The sequence below is a fragment of the Ruditapes philippinarum genome, unplaced genomic scaffold (genome assembly GCF_026571515.1).
Source record: "Ruditapes philippinarum isolate M1 unplaced genomic scaffold, ASM2657151v2 ctg4320_1_1_1_1, whole genome shotgun sequence".
NCBI classification, from domain to species: domain Eukaryota; kingdom Metazoa; phylum Mollusca; class Bivalvia; order Venerida; family Veneridae; genus Ruditapes; species Ruditapes philippinarum.
The window spans coordinates 34,002-55,121 of NW_026857095.1; the positions used below are offsets into that span (position 1 = coordinate 34,002).

Below are 21,120 nucleotides of genomic sequence, written 5' to 3' on the forward strand. Positions count from 1 at the left end.
AAACATATTGAGCAGTATAAAAATTAAGCTACTGTCTTCAATACAAAATACAAACAAAATTTCCATTATGAAATTAAATAAATTAATAATCAAAATAATATGTGATAAGATTTATTGCTCAAGTAACCATACTTTAACTGATGTAGCTTTTTTCACCAAAAGAACTAGATCACTGAAATGTTTTACATGATTTATTTTTCATTCATTCTACAAATTCAGTACTTTATATCAAAATTAACAGCAAAATAAATATTTAAATAATAAAATGATTTGCAAAGTTATGTCAAAAAACCTGTGTGTGAATGAATCATTTAGAAACAGAAAAAGAAAATCCACTGAGTTCCAAAATCTTAAAAAATAATAAAATTTCAATAGCTGTGGTTCTTAAAACAAACAGAAAGATATGCAAAAGATAATAAGAAATACATGTATATACTCAGAAATAAATTGAAATCTGTGATCTATTCTAAATTTGATTTGAGTGAAAAGCTTTGCAACTTTTTTCAATTTTGAGTCATTTTTCCCAATATGAATAATGATTCTGTTAAAACAGAAAAGGATTGACATTCAGTACCTGAGTATACTGTTATTTGTCAGAGCAATGATTTTTCTATTAAGAACTTAAACATAGATTTCTACATTCTTTAAATTTTCTACTGTATCCATTCTTCAATCGTAATGGCCTCTTTGAGCGGCATGCAGACCTTTCCCAAATCATCAACATCTTCATGGTTTCCAAAAAAAATTTATTTTTGGCCACAAGTACACACTTTATAGAATTAATTCATGGAATCAATTTCGTTGCTATTCAGTGGTATTTCACAAGCTTATGTATAGATTTGGTGCAGTCTGCAAATTTTTTATGTCCTATTTCTTATTCAACGATAGTAATCTGAAACTGAAAACCATACACAGTTAACAGTTCAAATATCAAAGAATGTAAAGTTCATTACACAAAACTTTATATGGACTTTGATGAAATTTCCGGGGTGATAGTTCCTTGTATAATGTATGGAAGATTGTAGCTGCACTTGAGATAAAAACAGATTATGTACACGCTAAAATCCACTACCATTATCATTTGTCCACTGCTAGTAACACTGTATGCTGACCACCTGCAGATACCTGTATAACTTTCCTGAAAAAAATAAATGATAAAATATTAACATAAAACAGGCCTTTTCCTAGTCATTACAAGAAAAACCAATTGATGCTGATATCAATCAAAGCATAACAACTTTTGACAAAGAAATTTGTGGAAACATCTTTCCGATATTATGCTGGAATGAACAAATTTGTCAGTTTTGATAGGGGGAATTTCAGTTCCATTGAATATTGGGGAAAAAATAAGCATATTTGCAATTGGGAATGGGTCTTGAAATCTGAGCCATGGTGAGACTGGGAAAAGGTATTATGATAACCATGTTATAGTTACACTGTTTCTTAATTGTTCTCATTATAACCTGTATACTCAAAAGTAATATTTTTTTGAACAAAGAGCCACTTATTTTAAAATCCTGATACTAAAATATTATTGCCCTGAAGATTCCACAACAACCTAATGGTTCTAAATATGCACATAATTATACAATACCTTTCTTGAAGTTGTTTCCCATCCATCTTGCTTGGTACCCAGGAATCATCTTCTTCACCATTACCTAGCTGACTGCTGGTACCCATACCCCATGATGCAACAGTACCTGCAAAATCAATCATGAAAATAATCACCTGCAATTTAATAACTACAGTATATCCCAAATATTTTTAAACCTCACATGAAAACTGCTCCCATATATTTATTGCCTAACCTGATGGCACATGTTCACAGCATGTGTATTTGATTATCTAATTTCAGCTTTTTAATTGTGTCAGTTTAAGGCTGAAGATGATTGCTTCAATCACTTCATTCCGTTATATTTTGTTTATAAACATTTCAGAAAGACTTTAATGCATTTCTTCGGGAATGAGACAGCACAAATGTATTGAACCACAAACTAACTTAAAGTTCAAAATGTAGGGCAAGTGCCCAGACTGAAGCAAATCTGATTTTAACTCTCTCACCCAATAGAAAAATTTCTTTGCAGGTTATTTTTTATGGATTTAACTCACTACAGTGCTTGATAAGTACATCTGAGACGCTTGCAAAATCATGATCATTAAGTAGAAAATGTCGCCTCTTTTGCAGATTTTAACTTTTTTCGTTTAAGAACAACAAAACAGTGACTTACCATCTTCGAGGAGAGCAAATGACACAGACTGGCCTGCAGATATACTGGTACATTTTTTCTCCAACTTAACTAACGTCGGTTCCTTAACCTCGCCACTATGCTCACCAAGCCCTAGACGACCATAGTCCGCCCTGCCCAGAGAATACACGTTTCCTGAAATATACATGAATACTATGTATGAGTGAGGTTCAATTGAAAATTCAAAATATAACTATTCTTCACACAGTTTACTGTTTTAAGCACTTCTCATGTTTAACTTACAGAAAAGAAACATTATATTCCATAACAGAAAAAATAATTATAATATTTTTCTAGTTTCTAATTTTACCAGTAACAGCTATATATTATACATACCTTTGTCATCTAAAGCTATAGTGTGATGTTGACCACCTTCTAAACATGTCCAATTCTTCTTGTCAAATGATTTCACTTTCTCTGGCACAAATCTGTTAGTCATTTCACTAAAACCTACACACACAAAAAAAAAAAACAATGTAAAATATAACTTTTTTTACATAGTCTACTTGCTTTTAAAAATGAATGTAAATCAATCCTATTTATAGACCTGAAATAGGAAAAACTCAAAATGCAAGTCCCAAGAACACCTTTAACATGATTTTTTCATGTTAATAAGAACTGTTAATATTTTTTGTGTGAACTGTTAATATGACACACAATTCTTTTTCAGCCTAAGGGTCCAAATCATTCCTGAGTTTTTTACATTTCCAAATTTTCTAAATTCACACTACGAAAAAACTCTTAATAAGACACGGGTGTTCTTCTGATAATCAAACTTGGAAAAGTCCATGAATTTTTCAGGGAATTTCAGGAAATATACTGTTTATGTATTTTTTTAAATAACAAAAAAAAAATTCAAAGTTCTATATTTATGACTCACCTAATTGGAAATAATTGTTCAAGCCCCAGCTATATATTTCACCTGTATTCTTCTCTTTGGCAAATGTGATATATTGACCAGCCCAGATATCACAAAATACAGATTTCTTTTTCCTAAATCTCACAATTTCAGGTGTTAAAATAGATGCTGAAATATTAAGAATGTAAATAATTAAAAATTATTAAGTTTTTTGTACAGCAGTTTTTATACTTTTGTTTTGTGCATGAAGTTAACTATTTTGTACAAATTTCTATCTGCATTCTACATAACACAGAAAGAAGCCAATTTTTGAATCACCCCAGACATTTTACAATCCTTTACATCTAGAAATACAGCTTTAAATGTGAATTTACATCAAGACTATAATATTGGTCTAGAAGAGGTGGCCGTGCACTGCACTGGATCGTTTCAGCTTTTGAATTCAAAATATTAACAGATACCACTTTAATCCATCACAGCCACTCTTGGCCTTCTTCTTACTCACACCATGTCAATTATCCAAATTTAAGAAACAAAATATTTTAAGATTTGTTTGTTTTGATTGGTTTTACGGTTCACCAACACAATTTACTTCAAATGGCACCAGAACAGGAAAGAAGATTTTGGCTAACCTCGGGTGTTACAAACGTCAGGGTTTAAAACCACCTCACCTGCTGGAACTAAGAGATGCATAGACTCCAGTAATTCAAACCCAATTAGTTGCCTCTTGCGATCATGCACAGATTAACAGTGATTGCAATTTTGATGCCTCAGACACAAGTGGTAAACAATAAATTTAGGCAAAATATATCCAAAAGAACATTTCAATTTTATGATTTGTTTTTATCAACCTGTAGTTATATTCAGCACTCACCTAATCCTTTTCTGCCTCCTCTTTGTGAAAAACATTCAGCTACTCTACCTAGCTGTCCTTGTTCTGCACATCCTGTAAATGTCAACATACAACCTCTATAAACATGCAATATTCACCATGAAAGAATAGTTGTTTATGTTTTTAAGTACAAAATTATGTTGCTATCCTATTATTTTCATTTTCTGAAGTGAAGGTAACTGTTAATAATATTGCTTTCTTTTCTTTTGTTCCCCTATCATTATAATTGCAACAAAATTTTCTCACTCGCCACTGCCCTTGCAATCTTAATATATTTAAGGTTCTTTTAATGACAGAAGTAAAAAGATTAAATTACCGTTAATTTGTTTTATTTTTGGTTGTAACGAATATGGTAGAGGTCATATGGCGACCTTCCAGCTTTAGACCTTTTGGTGTCTTTCAGTGCATTATTTCAGGCACAAACTGGGCACCCGAGTAGAGCCACTGCCGTTCCATTTAAATTCTACTAAGTAACCATATTATATATAATTTCACCAATGCCCTTCTGATGACACTCTTACAAAAGAAACTGAAATAATAACAGTCTTATACACATACCACATGTAAATATTTCACCAACATCAGACAAACAGACTAGATGATCTCCTCCTGATGTTATTTTCACAATTGTCTCCCCTTCCAACAAATGCATTGGTGTGTTCTGTATACCATTTGTTGTGAATCCCATCGAGCCACTAGCATCCTGTAACATAGCAGAACAAGAACCGGTTGAACCGGGTGATGCTCCCCGAGAAGGTTCTGGACACAGGAAAGTATAAAAAAAATGAACAAAGGGCAATAACTCCAAAATTAGACCAGGCTTTGTTTAGGTTCTTGAAGCGTTGCAGTTCTATCCAATTATATCTAGCTACCTACAAAGTTTCATGTTGATATCTCTAATAGTTTTAAAGTAATGTCCAGGACAAAAGTCAAAAAGTAAAAATAAACAAAGGGCAATTACTTCAAAATAAGGCAAGGCAGAGTAATGATTCTTAAGCACTGCACTTCCACCCAATGAGACCTATCTATCTACAAAGTTTCATGTTGATATCTCTTATAATTTTAGAGTAATGTCCCAGACAAAGTTCAAAGTGTCAAAATGAACAAAGGGCAATAACTACAAAAGTAGGCAAGACAGTGTTACAGTTCTTGTGCACTGCAAACTTACTCAATGAGATCTATCTACCTACAAAGTTTCATGTTGATATCTCTTATACATTAAGAAATATGTCCCGGACAAAGTTCAAAGTGTAAAAATAAACAAAGGGGGATAATTCAAAAATTAGGCAAGGCAGAGTTAAGGTTCTTGTTCACTGCACACCTACTCGATGAGATCTATCTACCTACAAAGTTTCATGTTGATACCTCTTATACTTTTAGAGTTATGTCCCGGACAAAGTTCAAAGTGTAAAATAAACAAAGGGGGATAATTCAAAAATTAGGCAAGGCAGAGTTATGGTTCTTGTGCACTGCACTTCTACTCAATGAGATCTATCTACCTACAAAGTTTCATGTTGATACCTCTTATACTTTTAGAGTTATGTCCCGGACAAAGTTCAAAGTGTAAAATAAACAAAGGGGGATAATTCAAAAATTAGGCAAGGCAGAGTTATGGTTCTTGTGCACTGCACTTCTACTCAATGAGATCTATCTACCTACAAAGTTTCATGTTGATACCTCTTATACTTTTAGAGTTATGTCCCGGACAAAGTTCAAAGTGTAAAAATAAACAAAGGGGAATAATTCAAAAATTAGGCAAGGCAGAGTTACGGTTCTTGTGCACTGCACTTCTACTCAATGAGATCTATCTACCTACAAAGTTTCATGTTGATACCTCTTGTTGTTTCAAAGTTATGTCCCGGACAAGAAAAGGGGACGGACGGACGGACGGACGGAAAGACGGACGGACGGACGGATGGACGGACGGACGGACAAGGCGGCGACTATATGCTCCCCCGAAATTTTTTCGGGGAGCATAAAAATAACTCATTGAAATATATGTACATTCACTTAGAATTACTTTATATATGGAAGTATTGCAGATTTCCCGTATTTTGTTACACTAAAGTACACTTTTTTTGATGTGTGTCACATTTTCTACAAGAAATGTATCTAAAGCACATGGACTTTCATACATATTAAATGCTTCTCAGGCTACAGATAGACATCAAAACCTGTTCTGACAAGGCCAAATCTATTTTTTTACCCCTCCTTTAAGAAGTGGGTGTACAGTCTGACCGGGCTCTATACTGTTAACTGACTAATTTTTCTTCTTGATACACCAAAATTTTAGACACAACAGTCCCAAAAATTGTGTTAAAAGTTAATTTTCTTCTTATTTATAAAATATGTAAAAAATATAAAATAAAACACAATTACATCAAACTTACCCTGAAGTTGCCCCATGCAAACACACGACCATCCTCCGACAGTGCGGCTGTATGGCTGTCTCCCGCACACACATATACAATCTTTGGCAAACCATCTACTTTACCAGGTACTGTCTCACTACCTTCCTCTGATGTATCTCTACCTAGTGTTCCCTCATCATTACATCCAAATGTATACACCTTTTTGAAAGAAAAGTATACATAAATGTTGAGTTATATTCAAGTTAAACTAAAACAGAACAAACAACATACACATGGGTGATGAAACAGGAATTTTCAACAAATATTATTAAAGTATAAAGGATGTGATAAGTCACAATTTTCTGGTTACATGTATCATGTTTAAGAGGGTCTTTTTGTGGCCCTTTTTTTTAAAGGGGCATTTTTAGTCCAAGAAGGCAGTGACGGTACATGTCTACGATAAATTTATGACAATTTGATAAAATGTTCTTAGCTTGCATTTTTTAGTTACCTGTGTATAATAGTATAGTCAGGGCCATTGATAGTTTTGTGAAGACATTCTTAGAATTTAAAAAGCAAAATGCTGCATTTGATTTCAATTTAAGGGAAATGTGAAATAAAATTTTAGCTGAGAAAATCGACAACAATTACCTCCCCTTTCTCGGTCAGACAAACAGTATGCATTCCTCCGCCACATACTTGAATAACAGGATCTTCTATAGTGACAAGTGCTGGGCGTTTCCTCCCAATAACATCCACTCCCAAACCCAGCTGTCCCACATCTCCCTCACCGCATACCAGAACCACGCCTCCTACACTACCATGACATGGATGGTGAACTGAAAATTAAAAAATCACATTAATTTCATTATTCAATCCTATTAATTTAGACAGTATTTCTTTGTAGAAAGCAATTTTTTACCTTGAAATAATGTAAAGCTTTTTTTATTATTCTCAATGAATGTAAAAATTATTATCAATTGTCCAGTCAATAACACTATTCCTTAGCAAGAAATTGTATGAAAATAAGATCAAGAACTGAGTTTCACAATTGTTTCCATATATCCGATTATAATATCCCGCTAGCAACACCCATAATACTGAAGATATTTCTATTACAAACTTGAGAAACAATAACACAGTTTTATTACATGTTTTGCAGTAGATTACTGAATTATAACGGTTAATTATATTCTGATAATTTCACAGTAATGATTACCAAATATAATTTCACAGTAGCCGAACTATAGGCCTATTTGGCGAAAAAATAAAATATTTATCATTAATGAATGTTTTTTTCAGCGGAAATGTAGTCAATCATAATAACAAATGTACGTGATAACTGTAGTTCGTAAATATTTACGAACGTTGTGCTGAAAAACATCTAAAATCTAAAAATAATCATGGAATTATATTTTGCTTCAACATTGTGACGTCATTATTTGATGACGTCATGAAGATAAGAGCATGACGTTACGCGGCAAAAATCAGTAAAATGGTGTAAAAATCGTTAAAAAATCATGAAATAAACAGAAAATTTGTTTGTTTTACATGTAAGATCAAATAATATTTCACTCGTGAACCCCAGCTATTATATTTTCACTCGTGGCTACGCCACTCGTGGAAAATATTGCATCTGGTGTTCACTCGGTGAAATATTTTTCGATCTTACACTGAAACAAACAAATATCCTCTATATCTATTTTACTTATCCCTGTTTCTCGTATTCTCGGGGTTTCTCGTATTCTCGTGGAATCATTAAAACGGATGGAAGCGACGCTCGCGACTTCCGTCGATATCCGAAAACATGTCTATTTAGCAGAGCATTTTCATCTCCATTAAAAAATAAAAGAAATGCGGCAAAAACAGATAAAAAACCAAAATAACTGTGGAAATAATCGTAAAATGCAGAGAATAAACATTAAATTTATCAATTTCCCCCCAAAAATCATCAATTTTCTAGTTTTTTCCATGTTGCAGAAACCTGTAGCGGGTCTCTGACGTAAGACGCTTCAAAAAACGGTCTCACACTACTATTTATACAATACAGCTCAAAATTCTTGTTCCACGAATAGATAGTATAAAAAAGATATGAACTCCAATTAAAAACCAATAATGAAACATTGTTTGTCCTAAACACATTTCTTTTTTGACAACTGCAATGGAAAACAGTAGTATTCATTGTTTAATGTTCATATAACTAATAAGTAACTAATAAATAAACGTAAACTTAATATATATTAGAGAGATAATGTAAATAACAACACTAAATGGAGTTCAAACTATTTTTGGAACAATCAAAATCATTTGGTACCAAAGAGGCGTCAATATGATCCTTAAAGTTTGATATGGCCTGCCAAGCTGTTATTAAAACACAATAAAATTACAGATTTAGGCCATTTAACACTTAATTAGGTGTGGCACTAATGATTTGAACTGGTATGTAGAATAAAATCATCACATAGCGACCAGCCTTAACAACCAATCAAATTCCACGAGAATATGAGAAAGCACCTGCATCACATAGAGGGTGAAGGTCAGTATATACAAACAGAAATATATTTAGTTTTGCTTACAGTTACGATCTTTCTTTACTTTGTATTTTGTTAATAAGGTATTTCTCTGTGTATCAGGCTAAAAATACTGTAACAGAATGTTTTATAAATATTATGCAACCAAGTTTAGTCCTTAACCCCCCGAGAATACGAGAAAACAGGATAAGTCGTGAAAATGTCATTATATCAACGTATATCTATACCTCTCTGTCTTTTCTTTGTTTGGTTATCTTCTGATTCTCTGCTTCTCTTCTTGCCCTTTCCAGCCATCTAAAAAAATAAACACACATTATGTTGGAAATTTAATTTACTACCTCGTGTCACCTACTTCAAAAATAATGCAACAGTATCTATCACCCAAAGCCCCAATAACGTCCCACCCATTGGGGTTGTAGAAATTTCTTTGGACAAATTATTGTTTTTACATTTTGTGACAATTCCTACATAGGTGCATTTTTAAAACACAAGTATTTCTCAGCAAAATGTTGCCTGAGAGATATTTATAATCTCAAGCACTTTTCCCCAAAAATATACTTTTTTCACAATAAAAAAATTAAAACTTTAAATATCATATATCAATACCTTTGGTTTAGCTGAACCTTTAAATAAATCTCCAATATTTGTCCCTAAAGTATCTGCCTTTCCATCACTTCCTAAAGGAGGCATTTTTTTAAAATCAAAATTCAATTAAAACACTTTAATTTAAAAATAAAATCCTCTGAAGTTTCTTGAAAATGGAGATAAAATTCAAATGTTAGCATGTGTAGTTTTCCCTCCAATTTTCTTATGTAATCCTCTTAAATTTATCAACCAGATAACAATGTCCCTAAAACTAATTCCCTTGTATATATATAATTTGTACACCAGTCTGAGTGACCTTTGACACCTTCATGGGTAATTTCAGAGTAGCAGTCAACCATGTGACCTTTTCACACCCAGAGGGCAAATATTGATAAGTGGCAGTCTGAGTTCCTGTCAATTAATTAACTGTAATTTGCAGGGAGCCAGTGAAACATTGATTTATTGATTTGATTATGGCACTAAGTTGTAAAACTGTCAATCAGGGTAATTAGTAAACAGGATATTGTGTGTATAGTATGGTAAAAAGATATCAATCACAAATAATAAAACAATTATGACAGAAAGAAGAGATTAAAACTCAAGAATGTAAATAAAACTGGTTATTTTATTATGCTGAAATGTTCACCCATCAAGATGTCTATTATATTTCATATATAATTTACAATTTTAATAGCCCTGTTATGCCAATATTTGTGAACATAATCAAGGCCCTCATTTCATGAAAAAAGGCCAAGTTTCCCTCCCAATTAGTATATATTTTTATTACCTAATTTTGAAAGAAAAGTTCAAATTCCCTTAAATTTTTTATTTAATCTGCCAAAAGCAGAAGACCCTTAACAAATTGTCAGTAACTGACAAAATTTCCTTTTTTCTTCAAAACAACAGGAAATTATCCCACCTGAGGGCCCTGGCATCTATCAATAAGGTAGTTTGGACCCAGATAGTCCTATTTTATACTATTACAATTTTGCTAATTTCATTGACAATTGTAAATATACCCAAGATATGCTTTAAGTTTTATTTCTCAAAAGATTTTATTTTTGATGTATTTGAATAGTTTTTGTAAAACAACTCATTTACCAATTACCTGAACCTTCTGTTGTTTTTTTTCTGTTGCTGTACTGGCAATTAGTACAATTATAGTGATTTAGTATTTTGCATGGAAGTGAAGTCAAAACACTACTTTTAAATTTTCTACTTTCAAAAATATTTCCCATTAAGCACACCTTAATACTATTTCTATTCAAATTTTGACACACTCGGCTAAAATATTGACCTCATGGCTAAGTATAAAACCCAATATGCCCAATGCGTATGTATAAAACATAGTCAATTTGCTACTGTTGTTATGGAATTGATTCATCATAGTTACGCATTCCGTAAAAGTTTATACCTAGTCATAAGGTCAGTTTCCAGTTTTTGTTGACAGTATGACGATTGAAATGACCTCTGCTGTTTGATTTGTTTACCAAATAACTTATTTATATTAAATATTTAGAGAAACATCATTTGGATATGGAGAATCTTGCTAGCCCTGTTGGGCAAGTTTGAAAAATTTTTTACTCGCCCGACCCAAACTTTTACTCCCAAATGCTAGCGGGCGAGTGGATTTGTTGAGGCCTGGTTAAAGCTGAGAAAGACCCGGACTAATACAAAATTAATGCGGCTGATGACAATTATTAAGATGCAAGCTAACTGATAATTTAGTTACATCAAATGTATATTAATGTTTCTGACTTACATTTCCCCTTACAAAATACACAGATTGACAGTTTCAGAAATAGCAGACGACAGGCTTTTCTTATTAGTAGAATTGCGAGTAAAGATAACCAATTGTGTATCTCACTGTATAGAACGTATGTAAAATGGTCTGACTTGAGGTAGGTTTAACCGTAAATTTAAATACCTTCAGTGTCAAACAATGTATTGAAATATATACTGAGACAAAGCTAAGATCACAAGCTTTTCATAGGTGTAATAAATTTTAAAATCGGACATTAAATCGCCCCAAAGTAGCGGTTTAAAAAAGGCTAAATTTGCATTAGAGATAGTGAGTTTACTCGAAGCTAAGGGAAACAACTCTTGTTATTCACTTGATTATTTACATAGTTCATATAGAGACTGTCAATTAGTTGTTGTTTACCGCTGGTTATCACCAATACTATTATAACTGTGAAATATGGCTATCAAAATATCATTCATCACTAAATCTGATTTAAATGATATAGAATTTGGATTGTAATTAGGCCAAAAAAAAAAAGTTACTTGTTTCCACTACCCCGACCGACCTTATTTTTTTGCCGCCGACCCTACATTTTTTTTTGGACAAAAAAAAATTCGTTGATAGTCACTTTCTCTTTCCGAGTATTACCATTCCTTTCCTCTTATTAACTATCTTTGCGCGCTTTAATATTACTATCGGCGAGACGCTTTACCAGTAGAGTAAAGCGTTTATCGATATGAAACATGGCTACGAGTATTTTGAACGTTACAATTGCAAAATGTAAACATTTCGCAGGGGTTAGAAAGATATGTACATTTCCGAACAATGCCTTGATATCTGATATTTTCTTTGAATTACATGGATCAGTCAACAGTGCCGATTTAAAAAATAAAATAGACAATTTAAGTTTGTCGGTAGTCGGTTCAACATCCCCTTCGTGTACAGATTTCAAAGATTTACCGGAGGTCGACAGTTGTGCAGTTTGGATTAAGATCTCTTTTTCTCAGATGCAAAGAAGAGCCAACTCTCCTAGAAAGTGTTGCCATCGCAGCAGAAGCAGCAACACACAAGGCAGCAAATGCATTTGAACTGCTGATGGGAAAAGGGAGAGTGTTTCCTGATAAAAAATCTACAAGGTTTATAAATGAATAAAAAATTACATTTATATTTTAAAATATTTTTAATTTCTAATTTATATGCTACTGGTAACAGTGTTGATTTTAATCTGAATGCAAATTTTACTTTTTTAATTTTGCATTTGATCAATGCAAAATCGTTGAAATAATTATTTGACAATCATTGAAATAATTAATATATTTGACTTATAAAATTTAAAAAAAAACATTTTATAAAAAGGAATATTATAATAAAATATATTATTATTTTAATACATCAAAATAGACAGTTGTTTAAAATGACAATTTAGGCTAGCAGACTATAAAATATTTAAACAATATGATTATCAAGACTTTAATCCGAGTATTTGGGTTTGATTGAGCCAGTCTGTTCATGGATGGCACTGGAATGTGTAAGCCACCCTCCAAGCCCCTAGCACTGGCTTAAGCAGAATTAAACATTTTAAATGAAAGTTATTTTTCACATTTCAGTTCTGGGGTAAAATCTGGCACTGTGAATGCAAAAGATGTTTTGTACAACAAACTGGTAGACTTGTTTGTGACAATGTGACCAATCAAGATGATAACATGGTTTGTATATGAATATGTTGTAATTTAATAATCAAGATTAAAAAAAGGACAACACTTCTTTCATATTTTGTTTGCATTCTTGGCATATAGGTCTCTTTATGCCCAAGTTGAAATAAAGTTTAAGACTTTTAAATTAAAGTTAATGAACAGTTTTTAGGTAAAGCATTTTGACAGTTTTACTTTCAAGGAAGCTGCCTTTATAGTAATAGTTTCCATTTTCATTTTATAGTGTCATAATATTAATATTAAATACTTTAAAACAAAGTTTATATACATTGTTTAAAATACATCTGTCAAGTGCATTCAACCCAATTTTAAATATTAGAATCTGTCTATATTTTCACAGATTGTTGAACAGAGTGTTTCTGATGTGACTGAATCTGAAGCACCATTTCCACTTACAGCCCAGACAGCACGAGGGATAGTTAATTGTGTGGAGTGTGAAAAACCTAGAGTATTGTAAAACCAAATTCTCTAGTCGTCAAAATTTAGTTCTGATAACAGCTATTTCTGAAAATGATTAAACATGTGGATCTCCTCTTTCTGGACATGAACTGCTGAAAAATGTTTATATTAAGACTGCTGTTAATTGTGGCAGTCAAGTGGAGTTTCCATACTATAGCAGTGACTATAGGTTTAATGTGTGCGCATACTGTGGAGATAGTGATGCATCTGTTGATACAGAACTGAAAAAACGTTATAGAACAGTCCTTCCCATTTGTGCCAATTGTAAAAATGGTGGAAAAGTGTCTGTGACAAAGAGACCTTATGGAAAAGAGTAGTGACTGTTTTTTTATTATAAAAATTGAGGGACAGTGGTTGGACGAAAAAAATCATAACATGCACAATTATTAAATGTTTATTCTGGAACAATATAAGTGCAAAAATAAACATATATATATGTATGTAATAAATTTTATATTGAAAAGTATTTTTTTTTTCAACAGCATGCCACAGTATCTTGACACTAAACAGCTAAATACCAAACACTCTAGCATTTTACTGCAGTCTAAACTTACTTCTAAGTGTCATTTATTATATCATTTCTTTACTTACATATTCATGAAGTCAAGTTTCAAAAAAAAAAAAAAAAAATTTCCTACCTACCGACCCTATTTTTTTCAGAGCTGGTAGTGGAAACAAGCAATTTTTTTTTCTTGGCCTTATGAATAAAAGAACTTTTATTGTTAATTAATTGCATAGAATTATTGCTCAGAAAAACATTATTTGGATTTGTTACCTCAGGAAATAGTGTTAAAAGTCAGATTGTCCCTAATGCCTAGGTTGTCCCACAGCATGTACAGACAAGTGGAAATTTTTAAGAATCAACTATATAAATATCATACGGACAAGTTAAGAAATGCTTCAGATAGAAAAAGGACTGCAGTGTTTCTGCCAGACTAGATTTTTTGGGGGTCATTTGTGACCCTCTGTATAAAAATATGGGAGTCATTTGAAATTATAAAGAGTCAAATTTTAAAAAAGAAAAAAACTACAAAAGTAAATCTCAGAACATGTTAAAAACTTCAATTTCTCACTTTTTGCAGATGCAAATGAAAAATCTTTTAAGGAAGAACCAAGTCTGATTTGCATTAAAACATTTAACCTATCATACGTCTGTTTATTACAGAAACTTTGATATTTTTGGCCACTAAATCTGAGATGTAGATAACATTGTTATCTATGTCACTGACTAAAGCCCCTATCTTTTGTGGTGTGCTTGCCAATTGTGGTGCACAAATCGCTCGTTTACACCCTGACCGTGCATGTCTAAATCCCGGATACCGTGACTCACTGATTGTAGAACGGTTAAATGTTGTGCCGATAACGACACAGAATAGGTTAGCAACTTATACATACCCGCAGTTAAAGGAAATAAATAAATTTCGGATGGCCATTTCGGATACTCAAACAATAATTGCCGATTTTAATGGAATGGCGCTAGTAATTGGAGAAATAACTTAATGAAAATGCATCTAATTACATGTAAGGCAGATTATGACTGCGTCATAGAAAACGCGCTTTGCCTTTTCCAATGCGTCATACTTGAAATTATTGCGTCAAAAACGCAAGAAACTCAGTTGCGGAAACACTGGGACTTGTAAGTCAAAATCAGATTTTGCTGGCCATGTAAACCAGGAATATATATAAGATTCATTCTGTTCCCTTCAGTGCATTATGTTCAAAATTTACTTCTCAAGTACACATTGGGGTCTAATTAATTTCTAATCCTGAACTCCTTTTACATTTTTCTTTTGAAACTTAAAACTTTATAAAAGGCCTTTAAAATTGGGATTAAATGTAATTTGTAAACGACAACACCAAATCAATTATGACATATCGAACAACGGACTAATATTATTTAAGCTTACAGTTATATTCCCGGGGTGCCGGTTATATGTGCTCGCGAATTTATATTACAAACGTGATTGCCGGACTTTACCTTGAGTTTTTCACAATGTTGACTAATTTCTTTACTACTAATTGTAACCAATAAGGTAAATTTTGTTAAAGAAAAATTAAGAACACTGTTTATTCAAACAGTTTGATCTTTATTTTAAAAAATGTGGATAGATTCTTCGGCGCCAACAATTATCTCCCTTTGACGTCAATGGACTAAATGCCATCTGGAGCCGGATCATCTTTCGTAGACGTTAAAGTACTAAATTTATTTTCTGTTATATACGGTTTATATGTTGTAAAAATGTTAAATTCTATTGATTGTCAATGTAAATTTATTTTGAAAGCTTACCCCTAAGCTAATATCGGCAATTTTACTGTTTACTAAAACCAGGAAGTGTTTATTGTCAGCCATGTTGGTTATGCACGATTTGATGACGTCATGTTATTACTACGTCATGTTCAGCCATGTTCTATTTCGATTTATCATGTGAGGTTACTTACGGGAGCGTTAAATTATGCATACGAAAATAATAATTTGTTTGTTTATTTTTGCATCACATTTACCGATCCCTCGTTATTGTGTATTCTTATTATTTTTATTTTAGATCTGTCAAATTAATTGATGGCGCTTTGTGTGATTTTAGCTCGTACTTTATTATCTGTTAGCAGTGTAAGCACTGTTAGCAACCCTTTCGGTGTCCCTTTGTTAGCATTTTGTTAGAAACTCACAAGTTTCAAATATTGTTAGCAAACCGTTAGCAAACTGTTAGCAATACGTATATAAAAGGCAGATTTTTGTTAGCAGCGAGGACTCCGCAACTGAGAACCTCAGTATTCATTAGAGTAAAATATTATTTTACGTTGAAAGTAATTTTATTTTATTTTTCCAGTACAAAATTTACTTAAAGAAGCTTTAACAAGAATTTAATAATTATTTTATTTTTACATTAAAAACTTTTGTCAGAAATAAACTTAAGTCAATATTCTATGCCGGAAAAGTTTTGCAATAGTAATTTGCGTATATTTTCCTAGGTGAATTACTGTAGTATCTATATTAAAAGAGTTAAATTAATTCTATTTTGTTTAACATTTTCCATTTTAAAGTTTAAGTATTAATATCTCTATAACTGTTTATTTATTGTTTATAACACAAGCGCCAGCCCTGATCTTAGTCATATCTTAATGTTAATTTTGTAAGCACGATCGTATATTGAAATTCGAGATATTTCATATTAATATTGTTGTCGGATTTTACAAATGCGCAAGGTTGATTGTTAAGGGTTTACATAAATAAATTTAAATAGTTAAACTTGAACATTCTTACGTTATTTGTTTATTTTACTTATAATTCCATGAAGTTATTTAATTTACTGCGGAGTCCAAAATGTGTCGTCTGATGTCCGTCAGTCCGTTTTTCTGAGGCGCATAAAAGCTGAAAGTTGCTTAATTGGTACCAGTAAATGAGTCTTGCATAGGCTTATTTATTTTAAGTGCTTTAATTATAAGCATTTGCTTGTGATCGCATCCTGTCTGTATGTGTCTGAGTATCAAGCATTATTCAAAGTAGGCATATTTTAATAATGCATATATGATACAGCATATGTCTATGTCTGTGGTGTGAATTATTGTAATTGCATAAGCAAATAACACAAGGCTGTTATAAAGCTGACTTATTATACAAAAGTACATGAACAGATTGCATAGAGAAGCGGCCTTAAGTAATAAAACATATAACAGTCTACTGTACAGCAGAACTTTATTAAAGAGCCATCCGCACGGGACGCAACAATACTTCTACAAACTGCAATATAAATCTAAATTCTATTTAAACCATATATTTAATATTTTTTAAGTCGCTTTCGCTCACTTAAAGTTTGTCAGGAAAGGTCACTTTCGTATTTTAGTCATACAGTTTGTGGGGGGGGGGGGGGGGGGTGTCAGGGATTTTCCCGTTTCGCGTTTGTAACCAAAGGGAAATAATCAGTTGTAGTTTATTGATTGAAATCTGTAGGAGTGATTTCCCTTGGCTGTTTTATTAGTTAATCATGCGTGTAATTGTTCCCGCCGTTTTCTGAGTTGTCATCAGTTTTTGGTAGAAGGCAGACATGTTTTTCAGTTGTTTAAAATAATAATTTGGTTATTAATTCTTAAATAGGATTTTGGATTTTGGATTGAGGTTGGTGAAGTTTAATATTGGTTGCTTACTTTGTTTAAGTGAGTTACAAATGAGCTGTGTGTCTAAAGTTTATTAAAATAAGATATTCATGTATATTGTACATGATTTGTTTACAATGCATCTGATAATGGCAGCATATTTTAAGTAATATCTATTTGCAGTAATTAATATAAATCACTGTCATTCTCTATTGTGCACATGTTTAATTACAGTATGTTGCAGTAACATCACAAGATTGAGAGGATTTTTGTATGAGTGTCATTGAGTCCAATCCACAATTGGTATGTATAATTGTACAAGTCATATTATTGTTTTACTATTTTATAAGTTTACTATATTCATTTAATAGGCCACTGGATTGAATTATTTAATATTTAATATAATACAGAAAACAGTACTTGGAATGTTCAGTTATTAATTTAGAAGTAATTAATTGATGTAATGGTTTAATGACTGTTATATTGGCTATTTGATGTGAGATGTTTGTTATAATCATGCTATGACTTAAATTGTATATATTGTGATGTGTGTTAATGATCTCAGTATGTACATGTATTTAGTATTGCTATATTTGTTTGTTTCAGGGCTTGATCTACTTATTGATCTACTTATTGATCTACTTATTGATCTACTTATTGATCTACATATTAATCTTCATATTGATCTTCATATTGATATCTACATTTGATACTGATTATATATTGATTGGTGCTTAAACAAGTGCTTGATGTGAAGATGTGATGTGACTTTAACCTCTTGGGTTAAATCTACTGGAAGCTTTATATTAATATAGTAATATACTGAGATCATACAATGAATGGACATTTCAATTAAAAGTATTGAACGAACTCAGCCTCGTTGATATTTATTCCTTTACATCTTTAAGGGCATAATTTTAACAAAGGTAACATTTGGCGCCCAACGGTATTTTCATTGATCTCAGTGTTTTTTTTTTTAACTTTAAGTGAATTTCCAGTATATTGACTGCAGAACTTTATTATTTACAGTTTAAGTAACTGTGTTCAAATTATTTTAACACTTTAAGGTTATATTTAAAGTGAAATTTTGCATTTAATGCACAGTGACATAGTTTATTATAAGGTTTGCATTTTGTGCATAGTGATAATACGTACTTAATTTTTAAGTATTGAACTTCAGTGGCATATACGTATTCATTTGAATTTGGATTTTACGAGGCAGATACACATATTCAGGACATTACTGTGCAACTCATCATTTCGTTATATGCGTTACACAGGAATTTTTATCGTTTATTTGGAGAATTAGTGATATTTTCACTAATACGCTTGCTGGACGGAACACCAACTGGGAGAATTAGTGAACTTGTCACTAATACACTTGCTTGACGGAGTACCGAACTGGGAGATCTTCATATCCATAACCGACAACACGATATAGGCTTTTCTTCGAATCCAGGATCGACGACACCAACAACGTTTACAGGAGCAGGGACATAAACTTTTAAGTTAAACGCGAAGTGATTATAGTGATAGACTGACAGTGTTAGTTTAGTGTTACATATTACAGACACTTTTTTTATAAGTGCTGATTCAGGACAGTTCTGTTAATTTCTACATGATTGAACAGAAAAATTGTATGGTACATGTAACAGTCCAGTGGTCAAGTGCAGATCAACTGATGTGTGAGTAAGAAATAAAATTAAATATTAAGGAATTGCAGTTTATTACTTAAAAGAAATATTTTTTGTAATATTTAGCAACTTTTCCTTTAATTTCTAAGTAATTACATAGATAATTATATAGTTTTGAATATTTTTATTTATTTAAAAAAAACAATAGACAACTGCAATTTCTAATATTCAGTGTGATACATTGTAAAGAGTGAAAGAAAAGTCACTTCACATAATTAATTAATTTCCCAACCCGGTGAAGGTTCTTTTACTAATAACTCTAAATTATAATTAGCATCTATCTTCAATAATTATCCCTGTCAAATATGTTGCCATTCTAGTGTATTTAAAAATAAAAAACAGGTAAATTTTAATTTCAGTTCAGAAAGTCTACTTTCTGCTGTTCATTTGTTTATATACACAGCTCAGGTGTGACCTACTTTTGTATTGACATTTTCAGTTTATGGTTCTACTTTTCTAGTTGTATTTGGATTTCCTGGCATATTTTGCTTTGTTTACATTGAATCTAACCTACTCAAGGTCAGTTTCAATTCTGATGTGTATTGTGTAGTCTGGGTAGTTTGTTTTGATAGTGTGGTATTTACACAATCAGCTGTTCCATTGATAAACCTGTGTGTAATGGATCTGGGATATTTGACCTCACAGGGCAGTGCTTGTGAACTTTGAACATGTGACTGACCATGTGACAACCACCTGACTTCTATATTTGGTAACATTTCATGGAATTTAGCATTGTGGGAAGCATTTACAGGTCATTTGATAGATATATTTAGTAACAATAGGTTAAATGGGTATTTAGAAACTATATAATTTGCATATAGGTCATTTGGGGTGAAATATTGTAGTATTATTGTAAAAACAGTTTGAAAGTTTTGGTTTATTGATTTAATTTATCATTTAATGGTAATTATTTAAAATAATTGATTTAATATAAAGCTACATTGGGGAATTATAATTTTGATTTCAGGAATATTGATTTTGATTAATATTAGGTTTATTTAAAGCAAGTTGACACTTAGGATAAATTGAATAGAAATTTGAAATAGATAATTTCTGCTTTTATTTCAGGTGCTGACTATTAATAAAATAAAAAGACAAAATTAAACCGTAATATAAATAAGACTTGCATTGTTGTCTTATGTAATTATTTACAGATTTAAAAATTATTTTGTGTCAAATTTGTTGAATTGTTCACAAATTCTTGATTTTGAAGAGTGATTGGTTTAGATTGGTACCACTACCACACCATACATGCATAAAGTCTAAAGGCTTATAAGCATTATAGTATTACTACACTTGGAATTTAGAAAGTATTTACTGAGTATACATTGATTTTGATTGAAATTGATAGAAACTTATTGATATTTTATTGAAATTGATAGAAAATATTGATTGATGTCCTTATACACTTGGTGATAGTATACACTTGGAAATCAGAAAGCCAGATTGGTTTATCAGCATACTGTACTTAAGTATAAGCAATATAGATTAAATTTTTTGGAAATAATTCAGTTTTATTATGCTCCCCGAAAAAATTTCGGGGGAGCATATAGTCGCCGCCTTGTCCGTCCGTCCGTCCGGCCGTCCGTCCGTCCGTCCGTCCGTCCCCTTTTCTTGTCCGGGACATAACTTTGAAACAACAAGAGGTATCAACATGAAACTTTGTAGGTTGATAGATCTCATTGAGTAGGTGTGCAGTGCACAAGAACCGTAACTCTGCCTTGCCTAATTTTTGAATTATTCCCCTTTGTTTATTTTTACACTTTGAACTTTGTCCGGGACATAACTCTAAAAGTATAAGAGGTATCAACATGAAACTTTGTAGGTAGATAGATCTCATTGAGTAGAAGTGCAGTGCACAAGAACCGTAACTCTGCCTTGCCTAATTTTTGAATTATCCCCCTTTGTTTATTTTACACTTTGAACTTTGTCCGGGACATAACTCTAAAAGAATA

At 32.0% G+C, this 21,120-nt stretch overlaps 1 protein-coding gene across 3 annotated transcripts; it reads right to left on the minus strand.

Annotated features, from left to right (window-relative positions):
• Window positions 1-943: 943 nt before the first annotated feature.
• LOC132748759 (regulator of chromosome condensation-like) lies at window positions 944-15,747 on the minus strand. Of its 3 annotated transcripts, none has more exons than XM_060738395.1 (11): window positions 15,667-15,747; window positions 9,107-9,173; window positions 7,000-7,187; window positions 6,388-6,567; window positions 4,556-4,700; window positions 3,980-4,051; window positions 3,127-3,273; window positions 2,583-2,696; window positions 2,229-2,381; window positions 1,595-1,700; window positions 944-1,138 (listed from the first exon to the last, which is right to left on the minus strand). In XM_060738395.1, exons 1-11 carry the CDS (start codon window positions 15,727-15,729, stop codon window positions 1,078-1,080), a joined length of 1,296 nt encoding a protein of 431 aa, XP_060594378.1. In that variant the 5' UTR covers window positions 15,730-15,747; the 3' UTR covers window positions 944-1,077. The 3 variants fall into 3 exon arrangements, with proteins under 3 accessions (XP_060594378.1, XP_060594377.1, XP_060594379.1); XM_060738394.1 differs by lacking the exon at window positions 15,667-15,747 and adding an exon at window positions 9,486-9,743; XM_060738396.1 differs by lacking the exon at window positions 15,667-15,747 and adding an exon at window positions 15,287-15,542 and having other exon boundaries at window positions 945-1,138.
• Between the last annotated feature and the right edge of the window lie 5,373 nt (window positions 15,748-21,120).

Coding starts and splice junctions, on each gene's coding strand:
- LOC132748759 (XM_060738394.1), bottom strand. CDS start 9,569: ATGCCTCCTTTAGGAAGTGATGGAAAGGCAGATACTTTAGGGACAAAT. Junction 3,274..3,979: donor AGGAGGCAGAAAAGGATTAG/GTGAGTGCTGAA, acceptor TTAATATTTCAG/CATCTATTTTAACACCTGAA. Junction 1,701..2,228: donor ATTTGCTCTCCTCGAAGATG/GTAAGTCACTGT, acceptor TTGATTTTGCAG/GTACTGTTGCATCATGGGGT.